The sequence below is a fragment of the Cyclopterus lumpus genome, chromosome 24, assembly GCF_009769545.1.
Source record: "Cyclopterus lumpus isolate fCycLum1 chromosome 24, fCycLum1.pri, whole genome shotgun sequence".
Taxonomy (NCBI): domain Eukaryota; kingdom Metazoa; phylum Chordata; class Actinopteri; order Perciformes; family Cyclopteridae; genus Cyclopterus; species Cyclopterus lumpus.
The window spans coordinates 12,630,670-12,647,861 of NC_046989.1; the positions used below are offsets into that span (position 1 = coordinate 12,630,670).

The 17,192-nt window shown below is 43.1% G+C and overlaps 2 protein-coding genes across 2 annotated transcripts; both read left to right on the forward strand.

Moving 5' to 3' along the window:
• Positions 1-1,067: 1,067 nt before the first annotated feature.
• LOC117727741 lies at positions 1,068-5,936 on the forward strand. The gene is made up of 21 exons (XM_034528171.1): positions 1,068-1,168; positions 1,251-1,327; positions 1,408-1,503; positions 1,601-1,725; positions 1,980-2,123; positions 2,196-2,270; positions 2,369-2,533; positions 2,610-2,706; positions 2,788-3,005; positions 3,085-3,241; positions 3,319-3,527; positions 3,625-3,742; positions 4,033-4,229; positions 4,298-4,412; positions 4,492-4,661; positions 4,731-4,822; positions 4,910-5,040; positions 5,127-5,316; positions 5,419-5,560; positions 5,644-5,770; positions 5,854-5,936. The coding sequence occupies exons 1-21, from the start codon at positions 1,149-1,151 to the stop codon at positions 5,934-5,936; spliced, it is 2,748 nt and encodes a 915-aa protein (XP_034384062.1). The 5' UTR covers positions 1,068-1,148.
• Positions 5,937-12,019: 6,083 nt separating this feature from the next.
• Positions 12,020-16,821, forward strand: LOC117727526. The gene is made up of 21 exons (XM_034527887.1): positions 12,020-12,135; positions 12,217-12,293; positions 12,373-12,468; positions 12,544-12,668; positions 12,942-13,085; positions 13,161-13,235; positions 13,334-13,498; positions 13,573-13,669; positions 13,753-13,970; positions 14,052-14,208; positions 14,285-14,493; positions 14,592-14,709; positions 14,928-15,124; positions 15,190-15,304; positions 15,383-15,552; positions 15,626-15,708; positions 15,788-15,918; positions 16,007-16,196; positions 16,298-16,439; positions 16,523-16,649; positions 16,721-16,821. The coding sequence occupies exons 1-21, from the start codon at positions 12,116-12,118 to the stop codon at positions 16,801-16,803; spliced, it is 2,739 nt and encodes a 912-aa protein (XP_034383778.1). The 5' UTR covers positions 12,020-12,115; the 3' UTR covers positions 16,804-16,821.
• The last annotated feature ends 371 nt before the right edge of the window (positions 16,822-17,192 follow it).

A 17,192-nucleotide genomic window follows, 5' to 3' on the forward strand; every position in this document is an offset into this window, starting at 1 on the left:
CCCCCGGTTTGCATGGGAGGTGCACTGAAAGAGGGTCTACTTAAATTCTCACTATGGCCTACTGTTGGTGTGGGCTCAACTCCCATATATTTATATACATATATATCCCGGGTTAAATTCCTCGTGTCCTTTATAAATATAGCAGTTTGCTAACCCTGGAATTCTGTCATTAAACGGGATTAACACACATTAACATTTATTCTTCCCAAAACAATACGCATAACAGAAACACACACTCATCCCCCGGGCGTTAACAGTCTGTACTAGGGTACCCTAGGCTGGCGCGCTTGTTGGAGCTCAGGTTAATCCTCCCCGTCTGCGGGGTCAGTACTCACGGTCCCCAGAGAGAGCGAGTGATGCAGTCCCACTAAAATCAGCTGGTCCCCTCTGGAAGCGCGATGATCCCCGGAACCTCCGTCCTGCCTCCCCTCTTCTCGCCGGCTACGTCGTCCTCAAGGAACCCCTCATGGGTTAACCGTCAGCTGGTCCGCCGCACTCCGACCGCGCTTTCAACCCGGCTCACTGTCCTCCGTGGATCTGCTCCTCGACGCCAATCCCAAAACCTCCGTTCACTCTTCCGCTAACACACCTGTTCCCCCACTCTCGAAATCATCCCGAACTCTAGCTTCACCTCCCCTTTATCGTCACTCACCTCCCTCCTTCTGATTGGCTCCCCACCCTCTGGACACCTGAACCAGCCCAGAAAAGTCGGGAAACAACAGACCTCATAACAAAACGCACCACCACCCACATGTAATCAAATCAGCAGGGCGCTACATTTATTATGAATGACTTTATTGCTTGCCTTAAATCTGCGCCTTACTCTGTTTTTTTCATGGCTTTAGAGCCAGGTCACTTGAGAATTGTAATTAACTGGTGTATATAAAACAGCTGGTGATGGTCTCACCTGTGTATTGTAATTAACGGATGTATAAAACAGCTGGTGATGATATCATCAGTGCTTTGTAATTAATGGAAATATAAAACAGCTGGTGTTGGTCTCACCTGTGTATTGTAATTAACGAATTTATAAAACAGCTGGTGATGGATCTGAAAGCAGTTAGTCACTTCTCTGCAGAGTTGGTCTGTTGTCCAGTGCCAAGCTCTGATAGTGATTGGATTTCTCTCATTTTTTGTTTGGCTGCAACATGTGGAGGTTCTGGAAAATGTAAGTTAATTTACTTTCTTTTTGCAAAGACTGCTAGCTGCACACTTAAAGTCTCTGAATGATGTGTTTTTACTTGTTGAAGTTTGTTATGGAACTTGATGGCTGCAGTAATCTTTCTGGGCCAAGCAAGACCAAATCTGAAGGTCAATTCGCAGTCAAGTAAGCCTGAATTCAAACAAATATACTTTCACATTGATGCAGAAAGTTTACTCTTCCTCACAAGCCTTTTCTTTTAACAGGCAGTGGTTTACATTCAGACTGCGCAGATAATCTAATGAGGCTGTCATTGGACAAGGCCCTAGCAGTGGGGAATGAGCTTGAGGTGGAGGCCATCAGTAAGTATACGATCTGCATGATTGGTTTATCACTAGGAGTGGTGTTCTGTCATGCTTGTCTTTATTGTCCCCCCCCCCCCCCCCCCCCCCCCCCCAGATGGCACCCAGCACATTGTCTTAACACCCAGCTTGGCTGCTCAGTGTGGATACAGCATGGAGTCTGACCCGTGGGGTAACACCAGAATCTACTCGTCTCTGCTTGGCTGCTACGTGGACAACCAAGTGTGTTTGAGCTATTTTATTGGATGACAAATTATTATAATTTGCAAGTGAGAAAAAACTTCTTGAGACTTACTTTTAAGGCACACAATAGTTTGTATTATAAGTGCTTTCCTGAAAAACCTCCCCATGTTTTACTGCAATTGGATATACAGTGAAATTTCCAAAGGTGATGTTTTAATATATTTTGTAAATACTAGGTAATTGTCAATAGAGCTGAAATGAATTCAAAATTGTTTCATGCATTTAATTTGTAGGACGATCAAACCTTTAATGTTGGCTTAAGGCTCCGGATGTACGGCCCCAGTGGATCAGACGTGGTTACGCATGATGTGACGCAGACTTGTAGCTACACTCGGTGGGCCTCCAGAGAGATTCTCTGCGACAGGAACTACATGGAAGTAGGTTACTTAACATCGATAGTTCTACCAACTTAGCTCTAACAAACTAAGCCACCATTTATTTTTCTTTAGGTCTCACACCACATTGCTACTCCTGAAGCTAAGGGACCGTCTAAAGATGTTAAACAGATCGACACCATTCCTGATGTACGTGTGGACTTGCTTTTCAACATGCACCATTTGTTATCTCATTCAACAGAAGACATTATTAATTAATTCATGTATTATTCTCCTCTTCCTTATAAACCTCTGGGGAAGCACATGGTATCTGGAAGTTTACATTTTACACCCCAGAACCAGTGTCGATGGTGCTGAGGGAGGCTGAACAAGCCGGCTATGGTGCCATGGTGACCTCGACCCGTCTGGTTATGCGATCCCCGTACAATACAGCTGAGACTTATTCGGGTGATGTAAGCAACACAGATATCAAGTGTTTTGCATTAAACTTGGCCTTGAGAGCATGACATTACACCTTACATCTCTTAGGTGGGTGGAGTCTCCATGAAACTGTTCAGGGTGAGTGCCTACTACAAGGCACCACATGGTCTGAGTGTGGTGAATTTGGTAGCCGCTTGTCCCACAGGCAAGTCTCGAGCAATTGGTGTATAGACATGGTAACCGCTGTGTCACACAGTTGCGTCAACAATTGGTTTATCATTAACAGGCGGCGTCCTCTTCAACAACAATGTAATCTCTTGGCACGTACCTCGCCGTGTGACACAACTGGTAGATGGCAGCTTTGAAATCCTAGAAATGCACATGGGCATCAACGGGAAGAGGCTTGATAGATCTCAGATGGCTGCACGAGGGTACATGCTATCCGCCACAGATTTCCACATCGTCATTGAGATCCCAGTTGGCTCGCCTGATGGCCACTACAAGGTTGGGGAGTCTCTTACCTTAAGAATGCAAGAGTCACTTTTCTTTGCTTGTTTTACTAAAATGTCATGAAAAATTGCAGAGCCATGCCCCAGATTACCAGTACCATATCTCCTATATTGTGGAGCCCATGCTTGAGTTACTGTGGAGGACCACTGACACACAAGATAATACCAGATACAAGGTGTTGTTCCCCATTACCACACCTCTTATGCTTCAACCTCCTCTTGTCCAAGAAAGTAAGTCTCATTAACTGGTAGATGACAAAACTTCAGGCTTGTGGATGAATGCTATAAACCTGTTTTCTATTCCTCAGATACTGTCCCAGAGGCCCGGGTGTTCAGCGTTCTCTTGGGGCCCCTTCTTCATGATGTGGTGCTGAGGAACATCACGTTCTTCACCAGAGTTCTCACTGTTGAAGAGAGCAATGCCAGAGGTTTCACCGTCCAGGAGCACCGCTACTCTAATGGAACCAAGAGCATCGCTGTTTTAGTGCCCTTTGATGCAGATATTGTCCTGAAATATGTATGTGAAATCATAATTGCTAAATGTCACTTGGTGCCATCTTATTGGCTATGTATTAAGTGTTTCAGTGACATGACTGAGCTGTTTACATCTGCAGAATCCTGAACCCTTGGTTACAACCTACTTCCTCTCTCTGATCTTTGGGTTTATCATCCTGCCTGAAGAAACTCCATTTGCCCACCCAGTCGAGTTGCAGGCGTCTCTGCAGGATGTTGGTGAGATATATTTTTATGGTATCTAGCTCATAATTGCTTTGACCAACAGGTGACTGGGGAGAGCAATTTAACTGATATTGCCATTAAACCTTCAGTTTTTAAATGTGGTTTTGGTGCCTTCCAGAAAAATCAAAATCTTGTTTGTAAGTCGACTGAAAGATGTGAAATGGAAGCAAACTGACCAAATGCCTTGTCTGTTTCTCGTTAAATATTACATGACACCAAAACAACCCCACTGAGCATAAGGGAGAAAGATGCTCAGTCCAATGGTAAACCTTTTCTCTGCTTAGAGCTACCCACCATCACTGGCACCTGTGACCAGAACCAGTTTTACATCAGTGTGAAATACGGGAGTCAAGGCAACAATTTCAAGGCAATGGTTGGACTTCATCATCTGACACCTGAGATGGCTGACTACCAGTTCCATGAAAACAGCACTCACTTGAGCCTCGTTCTGCCCTACACTGCCAAGGACACAGTCTTTGAGGTATGTTTCACTGTAACATCTCAGCCTTAATCTTCTGCACTTGCTAATTTCCCCTCTTTGTTTTACAGCTGATAACCTCAGAATCACTAAGAGTCCGCATTGACTTTTTTCTGTTGCATACAAGCAACGACTGGGTGCTTGCTGATCTTTTCTTGGCCTGCAACTTTCCCTTAAGAGCAACCAGTAAGACTTAGAAAAAGGTAGTGTTTCTACGGATGGGATTGTAGGACATTGTCTTCACCCTTACCACCTCTACCCTCAGAATGTTACCCCAATGGAACGATGACTGCTACGGCTGTGAAGGTGGATTCTGTGACTAATATCATCCCAAGTAGGCTGACCCTAAAGGACCAGTCGTGTAAACCGGCATTCAGCGATGATCGCTTTGCATATTTCTCTTTCAGTGTTGCTTCCTGTGGAACCACAAGAACAGTAAGTGTTAGTTCACCTTAAATGCCCACATTATTTTTGTCAACGTTCTAATGAGTCTGGTCTTTTAAGTTATTTGACCACTACATGCTGTATGAAAATGAGATTGCCTGGCCTTACAACAAAAGAGCATCCCACACATCACCAGTTGGTCCGCAGTACAGGTAAAGGGACTGGTCCAATCTTTTATCCTAAAATACTTTCTCGTGAGGGTCACCCCAGTGTATTTATTGCTCTTTATTTTCTTCAAGACAAACTATTTTGTGCTACTATGTGGTCAATGAGACTCAGACTGTTGGCTTCAGCTCACAACCAAGAGACTATGAACCCACCGCAGAGATCGGCTCAGGACAGTTGACAGTGCAAATGAGGCTAGCCCATGGTAAGTTGACTTTATTAAAAACCTTGTTTTTTCAAGACTGTACCCTGTCTGGGCCATGCCTCTTTCTAATTTGACTTCTCCTCCAGATTCATTGTACGAGCTCTTCTACCAAGCGGAAGATTATCCAGTTGTAAAATATCTGAGGCAGCCTCTGTATTTTGAGGTGGAGCTGGTTGAGTCTACTGACCCAAATTTGGAGCTCATCTTGGAGAGCTGTTGGGCTACACTTGATGAAGACCGTTCGTCTCTGCCAAGCTGGGATATCATTGTGGACAGGTAATGAGTAGCATAAAGCTAGGTGCAGTCTCAAAACTTGTGAAAACATAATTTTATAGGTTTAAAAAATAAGCATTTAAATGTGTATTTTATTCCCCCCAGATGTGAGAATCCAGACGACAGCTTTGTGACAATTTTCCATCCTGTTGTGAGTGATGCCAGGGTTTTAGTCCCATCCCACATCAAACGCTTCTCTATGAAGATGTTCACCTTCACTAAAGATGAGGAGGTTCTGAAAGACGAGGTAAAATACGAGTTGTGTTGACATGAAGCATGTAATGGCCCCATCGCATGGTAGCCCTGTGTAATAAACCCTTCTGTCTACAGATCTTTGTCCACTGTGATGCAGAGATTTGTGACTCACACAGCCAAGCAGCTGGTTCATGCAGAGGCCAGTGTGTGCAACCTGCACACCAGATGAACTACAGACAAGAGAGAAAAGGAGTAAAACGGGGTAAGTGACATTTGGAAACATTTTGTCAAATGAAACTACATGCAGTTGGTGAATCGCTATTTGTGTTTTTTTTTCTTTTATAGTGCAAAGGGGAACCGACTCTACTAACCAAAGGCAAATCTCCTCTGGGCCTATTGTGTTAACCTCTGGTCAAACTTCTGAATAAACCAAGTTCTTTAAACTTCTGCAGTCATCTCTTCACTCAATTTGTATCAAAGCTTTGCAAAGTCCTTTTGTCTTTAACCCTGCATTACACGTGTCATACATTCAGGGCAGCAATTTTTTTTTTTTTTTGTGGTTACCTTCACATTAGACAACAACGGGTCACTCTTTGTATACAAATGCGGTAGAAGCTGCAAGACAACGACTTTAGATATTGTTCTTTCAGATCAATTATTCGATTCATTTTAGCAGCTAGGGGTAATGGTCCATGTGGCGCTTTAGCCCAGAGCTTCGCTAGACTGAATTGTCTAATGTACTGAAGCTTTTTGAAAGTGACCATTAATGTGTCTTTCTGCCGTCATGGTCAGAAAAGTGAAGTTGCTTGCAGAATCTAAGCATTAAAAAGGCTGCGACAATTGCCCTATGAACGAGTTTTCCATCTCGGTAGGTCCCGAAGACCACGATTTTTATTTGACCCCCCCTATCCAGTAGTTTGGCAAATTGACTTGAAAATTCGACTTAATTCCAGTGTTCAAGAGAATATCAAAGCCTATACCAGTGCTTATTTTTGCATCGTTTATTAAACTTCAGTTTAACATGTATTTTAGCTAAAACACTGGTACATTTACTAAATGAATTGTGACCTTTGAATATGAATGTAGAAACATTTGATTAATACACTCTATTTAGAGTGAAACCTTAATTTGTATACATTTTCATGTCATCCTTCTGGAAAGATAAAACGTGACGTGATTTTGGATGTCTTTCAGGAAAATTCAGGCTCCCGTCTTTATGGTGAGATTCAGCTTAGGCCCGTTTCCTCCATGTCATCTGAGTGCTTCAGATGGTCCGGAGTGGGAAACTGGTCTGGTCGTCCAACCACTATTTGAGCCAACTGGGTATAATGCAATATACCAATAGAAAAGCTACAATTAAAACTTAATGCACAAATGCCTAATTTTACCAATATTTATCTAGACAATCCCATAACCATCCTCTCTTTTGGTTGGATTCCAAATATGTTGTGGTAAAATGAGTGATTTGGAGTAGCAACCAAGCGCAAAGTTTTTTAATTGGCAACATTCAACAAGTCCAATGTCTTAGTATCATGAGCATATATTTATTTTGTAAATGCAGCCTTTCCACCAATCAAATCAGTCGGTTTGAATCAACAACCAAAGAAAAACTGAAAAACTTGGCCACTCATTTGATTTCCTTCGTTTGGGTCAAGATAACCTTTTGGCAGAACACAGGATTTATGTACGGGACGCCATGACGCAGTCAATCTTCTTTCTACAAATTTCTAACTTCCTGATTCCTACGAACTGATACAAAATCATATGTTTTATTAAAACAAGTTACATAAACCGTTTTCTTATTAATCTAATTGTAGGGTGTTCAAACTGTTATATGATTTTCTTCAACAAAACTGATGCCATTAGATGTCGGCCCTGCTTGTATAAACAGAACAGTATATAAATACTCAATGCAGTTTGTTTAACAGACTACAGAGAGAAAACATCTCTACTCTAGAAATGATAACTGTCTGTTATCCATCCATCCATCCATCCATCCATTTTCAATACCGCTTATCCTCATTAGGGTCGCGGGGGCGCTGGAGCCTATCCCAGCTGACATAGGGCGAAGGCAGGGGACACCCTGGACAGGCCGCCAGTCCATCGAGGGCACATGTAGGGACATACAACCATTCACTCTCACATTCACACCTATGGGCAATTTAGAGATCAATTAACCTGCAGCATGTCTTTGGACTGTGGGAGGAAGCCGGAGAGCCCGGAGAGAACCCACGCTGCCACGGGGAGAACATGCAAACTCCACACAGAAGGACCGCTCCGACCGGGAATTGAACCCGCGGCGCTCTTGCTGTGAGGCGACAGTGCTAGCCACTACACCACCGTGCAGCCCACTGTCTGTTATGATAACTGTTAATAGTCTAAGTGACGTGGGTGTATGAGCAGGAATAAATCAGTGCAAGACGTCCTGGGTTTTACTCATAACTTTAGTTCAACTCCACATTCCAGCTGTACCGCCAAGTTCCCCTCTTCTCTCCTTCTTCCCCTTTACCCTCACACCTCCAGACGCCTGAACAGCGCCGACAAGTGGTCATAACCAATACATGTAATTACGTTTACATCATACAATTTCACATTTACACATCCCCCCCCCCCCCCCCCCCCCCCCCTTACAAAAGAAGTGTCCTCACTTCAAAATAGCTGAATGTATATCTTTGGCACACATACCAACCTATACTAAATACCAATATAAACAGGTGATGGTAATAAACAGGAGTAAGAGTGAGGGCTATAACAAGTAGTAGAACAGCATACTCTCCCCATTCATGTTAACATGCTCGTTAATCCACCAGCAAGAACAAGCGACGGTTCAGACAACAGTTCCATGACGTACTGGGGGACGCACACAGCGGCCGGACTTGGTCCTTACTCCATTGAAAGCCAGTACTACCGGAGACAGTTGTGTCCCACAGGTGTTATGGTAGTGGCAGCCCCTTGAGTTGGAGGACAACTATTAGTCCGAACCCTATCTGGAGGCACAGAGCATCTTGGTGTGGCTGGACTCCCGTAAACATACGGTCTGGAGCCTGAGTGCAGTAGGCAGTGAGTGAGCTGGGCTGTTTGTTGCTGCAGCTCGTCCTATAGGTAAAGGTGGATCTTTTCCAGTTGACCAGGCAGAGCGATGAGGTTTCAGGCGGTTGTAGTGAATGACCTTAGGCTTCGCTCTCGGATCCCGCTGGTCCAACAGTTCATAGTCTACTCCAATGCCACCCCCGCCTGAGCCGAACCTTTGCAGTATTTTGAACGGGCCCGACCACTTTGGTGACAGCTTTTGTCTAGCAAGGGCTGGAAGGTCAACCCACACCAAGTCACCTGGCTCATAGGCTGTGTGTTTCATCCGACTATCATAGTAGTGCTTTTGTTGAGCAACTGCTGCCTCAATGTTTTGTGCAACAGAGTGAAACGCAGCACACAGTCTCCTCAATACAGAATTGGCATGTTCACTCGGCGTACCTCGAGTGGCATTTGAAACTGCTGGGGAGTCTCCAAGCAGGACATCAGCAGGCAGACGGGCTTCTCTACCATGTGCCAGGGAGAACGGTGTGTGTTTGGTGGACGAGTGAACACTTGTGTTAAATGCAAATTCAACCTGTCTCAGGTGGCCGACCCCTTCACCTCCTCTGGCGTATAGGTATTTTGCCAACTGGTCCTTGATGGCCCTGTTTGCCCATTCCACCATGCCATCTGACATAGCATGATAGGGGGATGTCCGTGTTTTGTGTATTCCCAAGCGGGAACACAGTTCTTTGACAAGATTCGAGTCAAACTAATGGCCTTGGTCAGTATGCAAACTTTGAGGGACACCGTGGTGGCTAATGTAGTCTTCAAATAAACATTTAGCCACAGTGGTTGCTCGTTGATCAGAAAGTGCATACAAGTTGAGGTACTTAGTAAAATAATCCATTACAACAAGTACATAGCGATGACCACAGCGAGTAAGTGGCAACTCTGTCAAGTCTGCTGTAATCTCCTCAAAAGGCCTGGATGTGATCATGTTTTGCATAGGGGCCCGTTGGTGTGGTGTTTGTGGTCACCGTGCTTCACAGGCTGTACCGCCAAGTTTTTCTTCTTCTCTGCTTCTCGCCTTACCCTCACACCCCCAGACGCCTGAACAGTGCCGACTAGTGGTCATAACTAATACATGTAATTACATTTACATCATACAGTTTCACTCTTACCATAATATTCAGAATATTTATAAACTATACAAATTGTCAATATTTGTGTTTTGGAAATATGAAACATACCCAGTAATATTTGTAAAATCGGATATCTGCGCCAAAAATATGCTTTTCCTGCACTTCCTGCACATCCTCTCCGCCTGTCTGCATGTCTCAGCTGCGCTGGGGCCAAATCATTTTGGCCCAGAAGAGACAGGTCTAAGAAGCAGTTTAGCCTATTATTGCTTAAACATATAAATAACTGATATACCATTTAGTCTATCAGCGTCCTAAAATAGATTCAGCTTTGGGCCCAAAAGCTCGTCAGGCGTTTTTTTTAACGACATGACAACGGCCAGCACGAGCACTTCTCTTCCAAGAAGATCCGACCTGTTAAAATCTCTTCTCCAAGACCCGTTTGAGAGAAGAACTTTGGCGCAGAAACTATAGGTAAAACAGCTGGGCCCAGATCAACCAGACTTAACAAGAGAACAGACTGGCTGAAAAGGAAGCGGCACAGGAAGCTTCTGTAGAGACCAGTACACCAGGAAGGTTTGGTTAGCTGGATTCTGTCGTGTTAATGTGGTATTGTGCTTTATAAATCAACGGGGACAGATCCAGCATGGACAGTTACGGGATTAAGGGACATGAAGCACTTGATTACGGCCGGTGCCTCGAGGAATGTGAGTATTAGTATGACTTGGAGGAGTTGATTCATTTAGGCTGACATATTCTTCATGACTCAGCCAGGTTTGAGTAAGACAACATAAATCAATGTGATTGTCTGATATTAAATCATTTACTAATACAGCTTTAGATGATATAGATCTAATATTTAGGAGTCCAAATTGAATTATACTATTTTGTTGCACTGTTGAAATAGTGGTGTTAACTTTTATGAGGTAATAAACTCCTCTTCTGGTTACTTTTTGATTTAATTAATTTAAGTGGCCGTGGTTCAGACACAGTTTCTTTTGAGTTTTGGGTCGGTAACTGCTCTAATGGAAGTGCAGAGAAGGGTGTAAAACTACAACGCTGCTTCTGCTTCCTGGTCTGAGCTCTGGGTTGTCATGGATTAGGTCAGTTCGAATTAATTTGTTCATGTGAATGAGCCAGAGAACAAGGCTGGGTTAAAGGAAACGCTGACATTTATTGTTCGACAATGTCTCCAATATAAGGTAGATTTTTGTACATGCGTGTTTGTGCTCGACTGAAAGTGGTCAAGAGATCAGTGTGGGTAAGTGTAAGAAATAATACAATTTTCACACTATACATATTTTTTATTACGAAACAACAGATGCCATTAACTAAAAAAGGGACACAGGAGGACTTTAGAATAGAATATGCAATGTGGACTTTATTCCACAGAACAAACATACAGCTAATTCAGCATATTCAGCTAATTTTACTTCATTGCTGCCTAATGTTTATCAGGAAGGATTGTGCAGGAAAGCACTTTTCTTCAGGTTTGAGTGCCACTGACCAAGCTGTGTTTTTTGACACATTGGTATTAAACTAGTTTAGGTCAAAGCTCAGACACACGTGTCTCCCCCCAACCCTCAGTTAGGAACTCATCCTAACCATTTGAAACATAATTACGGCTGAAAAAAAAGAAATCCCCTGGGTGATTTAGCTAAGAGAACAATGTAAAAGTGTATAATCCTTTTGAATACTCTTTACTAGGATTTATTTTAGCCTATGAGTGTTGTTCCTGGCGACACGTGTTTTATACTGTGGCCATCTATAACAGCCAATGTTTGACCTGTGGAGGAAAAAAAGAAGAATATATATATATATATATATATATATATATATATATATATATCTTACAAAAGCCATTACAATAAAAAAATTAAAATAAACATGAGTATTTATCCGATCTCAAAAATAGAAAACTTACTTGTGTGCGTAAAAGTGAGATGTCATCAGTGTGAGAGAGGTCTTGCCTTTCACTCCGTCATCCTGGTTTGAACACTGCACATTGCAAGCTCTACCCACTGGACCGCAACATTACAATGGACAAAGAGCTACAAGATATGAACTAATGTTAATGCAGTTGATGTTTATAGCATATATATTTATTTAACCAAAACTATGCTCTTCTTCCCCTTTTTCATTTGTCTTTTCTGTTTTGACTTTGGGGAAGGCAAACATTGGGATGTGTTAGCAGTTAGAAAAATACTGAACTCTGGCATCAGTCAAAACAGAACGGAAGATCACCTGTTATGTGTCTTTTTGAAACAGCTGGTGATGGTCTCACCTGTGTATTGTAATTAACTGATGTATAAAACAGCTGTTGATGGATCAGAAAGCAGTCAGTCACTTCTCTTCAGAGTTGTTCTGTTATCGGGTGTGCTGGGTGTTCAGTGCCAAGCTGATAGGGATTGGATTCCTCTAGTTCTTTTGTTTGGCTGCCCTCAGACTGCAACATGTGGAGGCTCGGCAACATGTAAGTTAATTTACTTTCTTTCTTTAAAAACTGCTAGCTGCACACTGAAAGTTGCTAAATTATGTATTTTGCTTGTTGAAGTTTGTTATGGAACTTGATGGCTGCAGTAATCCTCTTGGGTCAAGCAAGGCCAAATCTGAAGGTCAATTCACAGTCAAGTAAGCCTGAATTCAAACAAATATACTTTACCATATCACAGAAAGTTTACTCTTCCTCACAAGCCTTTTCTTTTAACAGGCAGTGGTTTACATTCAGACTGCGCAGGTAATCTAATGAGGCTGTCATTGGACAAGGCCCTAGCAGTGGGGAATGCGCTTGAGGTGGAGGCCATCAGTAAGTGTACAATGTGCATGATTGGTTTATCACTAGGAGTGGTGTCCTGTCATGCTTGTCTTTATTGTTCCCCAGATGGCACCCAGCACATTGTGTTAACACCCAACTTGGCCGCTCAGTGTGGATACAGCATGGAGTCTGACCCGTGGGGTAACACCAGAATCTACTCGTCTCTGCTGGGCTGCTACGTGGACAACCAAGTATGTTTGAGCTCATTTTATCAGATGACATTCATTTATTTTATTTTTTTGCATTAAAGGATTTTATTTTAGCATATTGAGTAATCTTGACGACAAGTGTTATGTACAGTGGCCATCTAAAACAGCCAATAATTAACATGTGGAGTAAAAAAAGAAAATGTATTTATTTTAGCCACTACAACATGTTTCCCCGATTGGCGAACACCAACTAGAGTATTTATTTTTATTAAAAATTCTGGATTTAAGCTCTTGACTTTCCAAATGCCAAATTAGGACGACCGAAGCTTTAATGTTGGCTTAAGGCTCCGGATGTACGGCCCCAGTGGCTCAGACGTGGTTACCCATGATGTGACGCAGACTTGTAGCTACACTCGGTGGGCCTCCAGAGAGATTCTCTGCGACAGGAACTACATGGAAGTAGGTTACTTAACATCGATAGTTCTACCAACTTAGCTCTAACAAACTATTAAGCCACCATTTCTTTTTCTTTAGGTCTCACACCACATTGCTACTCCTGAAGCTAAGGGACAGGCTCAAGATGTTAAACAGATCGACACCATTCCTGATGTACGTGTGGACTTGCTTTTCAACATGCACCATTTGTTATCTCATTCAACAGAAGAAATTATTAATTAATTTATGTATTATTCTCCTCTTCCTTATAGGCCTCTGGGGCAGCACATGGTATCTGGAAGTTTACATTTTACACCCCAGAACCAGTGTCGATGGTGCTGAGGGAGGCTGAACAAGCCGGCTATGGTGCCATGGTGACCTCGACACGTCTGGTTATGCGATCCCCGTACAATACAGCTGAGACTACTTCTGAAGAAGTAAAAAAAAAATGCATCCATCAAGTGTTTTACATTAAACTTGGCCTTGATTTATAAAACCTGACATCTCATAGGTGGGTGGAGTCTCCATGGAAGTTTTCAGGGTGAGTGCCTACTACAAGGCACCACATGGTCTGAGTGTGGTGAACTTGGCAGCTGCTTGTCCCACAGGCAAGTCTCGAGCAATCAGTGTATGAACACGGTTACCGTTGTGTCGTCACAGTTGTGTCAACAGTTTGTTTTATCATTAACAGGTGGCGTCCTCTTCCTCAACAATATAATCTCTTGGCACGTACCTCGCCGTGTGACACCACTGGTAGATGGCAGCTTTGACATCCTAGAAATGCACATGGGCATCAACGGGAAGAGACTTGATAGCTCTCAGATGGCGGCACGAGGATACACTCTATCGACCACAGATCTCTACATCGTCATTGAGATCACAGTTGGCTCGCCTGATGGCCACTATAAGGTTGGGAAGTCCTTTTAGCTTAGAAATGCAAGAGTCACTTTTATATTTTGTTCGTTTTAGTAATGTCATGAACAATTGCAGAGCCATGCACCAGATTACCAGTACCATATCACCTATATTGTGGAGCCCATGCTTGAGGTACTGTGGAGGACCACTGACACCCAAGATGATACCAGATACAAGGTTTTATTCCCCATTACCACCCCTCTTATGCTTCAACATCCCCATGTCCAAGAAAGTAAGTCACATTATCTGATAGATGACAGGACCTTAGGCTAATGGAGTTGGCTATAAACCTGTTTTCTATTCCTCAGATACTGTCCCAGAGGCCCGGGTGTTCAGTGTTCTCTTGGGGCCCCTTCTTCATGATGTGGTGCTGAGGAACATCACCTTCTTCACCAGAGTTCTCACTGTTGAAGAGAGCAATGCCAGAGGTTTCACCATCCAGGAGCACCGCTACTCTAATGGAACCAAGAGCATCTCTGTTTTAGTGCCCTTTGATGCAGATATTGTCCTGAAAGAGGCAAGTGAAATTATAGATGCTAAATGTTACTTGGTGCCAGCTTGGTTCCTCTGTATTTAAGTGTTTCAGTGACATGACTGAGCTGTTTACATCTGCAGAATCCTGAACCCTTGGTTACAACCTACTCCCTCTCTCTGATCTTTGGGTTTATGATCCTGCCTGAAGAAACTCCATTTGCCCACCCAGTCGAGTTGCAGGAGTCTCTGCAGGATGTTGGTGAGAACTATTCACAGTCTCTAGCTGTGACCCACATGGTGACTGGGGATAGAAATTTAACTAATGATATGAAATTTCCCAGTCGACTGAAAGATATTATATGGCTGCAAACTGACCAAAAACCTTGGGTTTGAATATGAAATGACAGCAACACAACCTCCCTGAGAGTATAAGAGAAAGATGCTCTGTCCATTGGTCAACCATTTCTCTGCTTTTAGAGCTACCCACCATCACTGGCACCTGTGACCAGAACCAGTTTTACATCAATGTGAAATACGGGAGTCAAGGCAACAATGTCAAGGCAATGGTTGGGCTTCATCATCTGACACCTGAGATGGCTGACTACCAGTTCCAAGAAAACAGCACTCACTTCAGCCTCGTACTGCCCTACACTGCCAAGGATACGACCTTCGAGGTATGATTTACTAACATCTCACCATGAGTCTTCTGCACTGGATAACTTCCCTCTTTGTTTTATAGATGATAACCTCAGATTCACTAAGAGCCAGCGTTGACTTCTTTCTGTTGCATACCAGCAACGACTGGGTGCTTGCTGATCTTTTCTTGTCCTGCAACTTCCCCTTAACAACAACTAGTAAGACTTTGAAATTGTAGTGTTTCTGCTGATGGGATTGTAGGACATTGTCTTCACCCTTACCACCTCTACCCTCAGAATGCTACCCCAATGGTACGATGACTGCTACGGCTGTGAAGGTGGATTCTGTTACCAATATCATCCCAAGTAGGCTGACACTAAAGGACCAGTCGTGCAAACCGGCATTCAGCGATGATCGCTTTGCATATTTCTCTTTCAGTGTTGCGTCCTGTGGAACCACAAGAACAGTAAGTGTTAGTTCATCTTAAATCCGCATTATTGTGTTCAACATTCTAATGCTTCTGGTCTCTTTTCAATAAGTTCTTTGATCACTACATGCTGTATGAAAATGAGATTACCTTGCCTTACAACAAAAGAGCATCACCAGTTGGTCCGCAGTACAGGTAGAGGGACTCATCCAATCTTTTATCCAAATATATATATATATATATATATATAAAATAAATGTTCTTTTTCTCCAAGACAAACTATTTCCTGCTACTATGTGGTCAATGAGACTCAGACTGTTGGCTTCAGCTCAAAACCAACACACTATGAACCCACCGCAGAGATCGGCTCAGGACAGTTGACAGTGCAAATGAGGCTAGCCCAGGGTACGTTGACTTTATTAAAAACCTTGTTTTTGCAAGACTGTACCCCGTCTGGGCCATGCCTCTTTCTAATGGGACTCTTATCCTCCAGATTCATTGTTCGAGCTCTTCTACCAAGCGGAAGATTATCCAGTTGTAAAATATCTGAGGCAGCCTCTGTATTTTGAGGTGGAGCTGGTTGAGTCTACTGACCCAAATTTGGAACTCATCTTGGCGAGCTGTTGGGCTACACTTGATGAAGACCGTTCGTCTCTGCCTAGCTGGGATATCATTGTGGACAGGTAATGAGTAGCATAAAGCTAGGTGCAGTCTCAAAACTTGTGAAAACATAATTGTATAGGTTTAAAAAGAAGCATTTAAATGTGTATTTTATTCCCCCCAGATGTGAGAATCCAGACGACAGCTATGTAACAATTTTCCATCCTGTTGTGAGTGATGCCAGGGTTTTAGTCCCATCCCACATCAAACGCTTCTCTATGAAGATGTTCACCTTCACTAAAGATGAGGCGGTTCTGAAAGACGAGGTAAAATACGAGTTGTGTTGACATGAAGCGTGTAATGGCCCCATCGCATGGTAGCCCTGTGTAATAAACCCTTCTGTCCACAGATCTTTGTCCACTGTGATGCAGAGATTTGTGACTCACACAGCCAAGCAGCTGGTTCATGCAGAGGCCAGTGTGTGCAACCTGCACACCAGATGAACTACGGACAAGATATAAAAGGAGTAAAACGGGGTAAGGGATATCTGGAAAACATTTTGTCAACTAAAACTACATGCAGTTGGTGATGGCTATTCTTTTTCTAGCACAAAGAGGAACAGACTCTACCAACCAACAACAAATCTCCTCTGGGCCTATTGTGTTACCATTTGTGCAATCTTCTGAATAAACTAAAATCTTGCAAGTTTCTTTTCTCTGCTCAATTTGTATCCAAGCTTAAAGGTTTTTTTTTGGGGGGGGGAGGCGGGGTTTCACCCTACATTACATAAGTTATACAGTCACGGCAGCAATTTATGTGAGCACTGTTGCACAGACTAAATGGGTGACTTTTTGTACAAATACAGTAGAAGTTGTTAGATTCACTCTTTATAAATTTGTTCAGGGGATCAATATTGCAATGGTTTGATTCCCTTTGTAGCGATAATGGTCCATGTGCACTTAAACTCTAGCTTAACATTTTGGCACATTACAGGTGCTTCAACCCACAGAGCTGCACCCATTTGAGCTGGACTAAATCATCTAATGCACTTAAGCTTTTTGAAAGTGAACTAGTTGCAT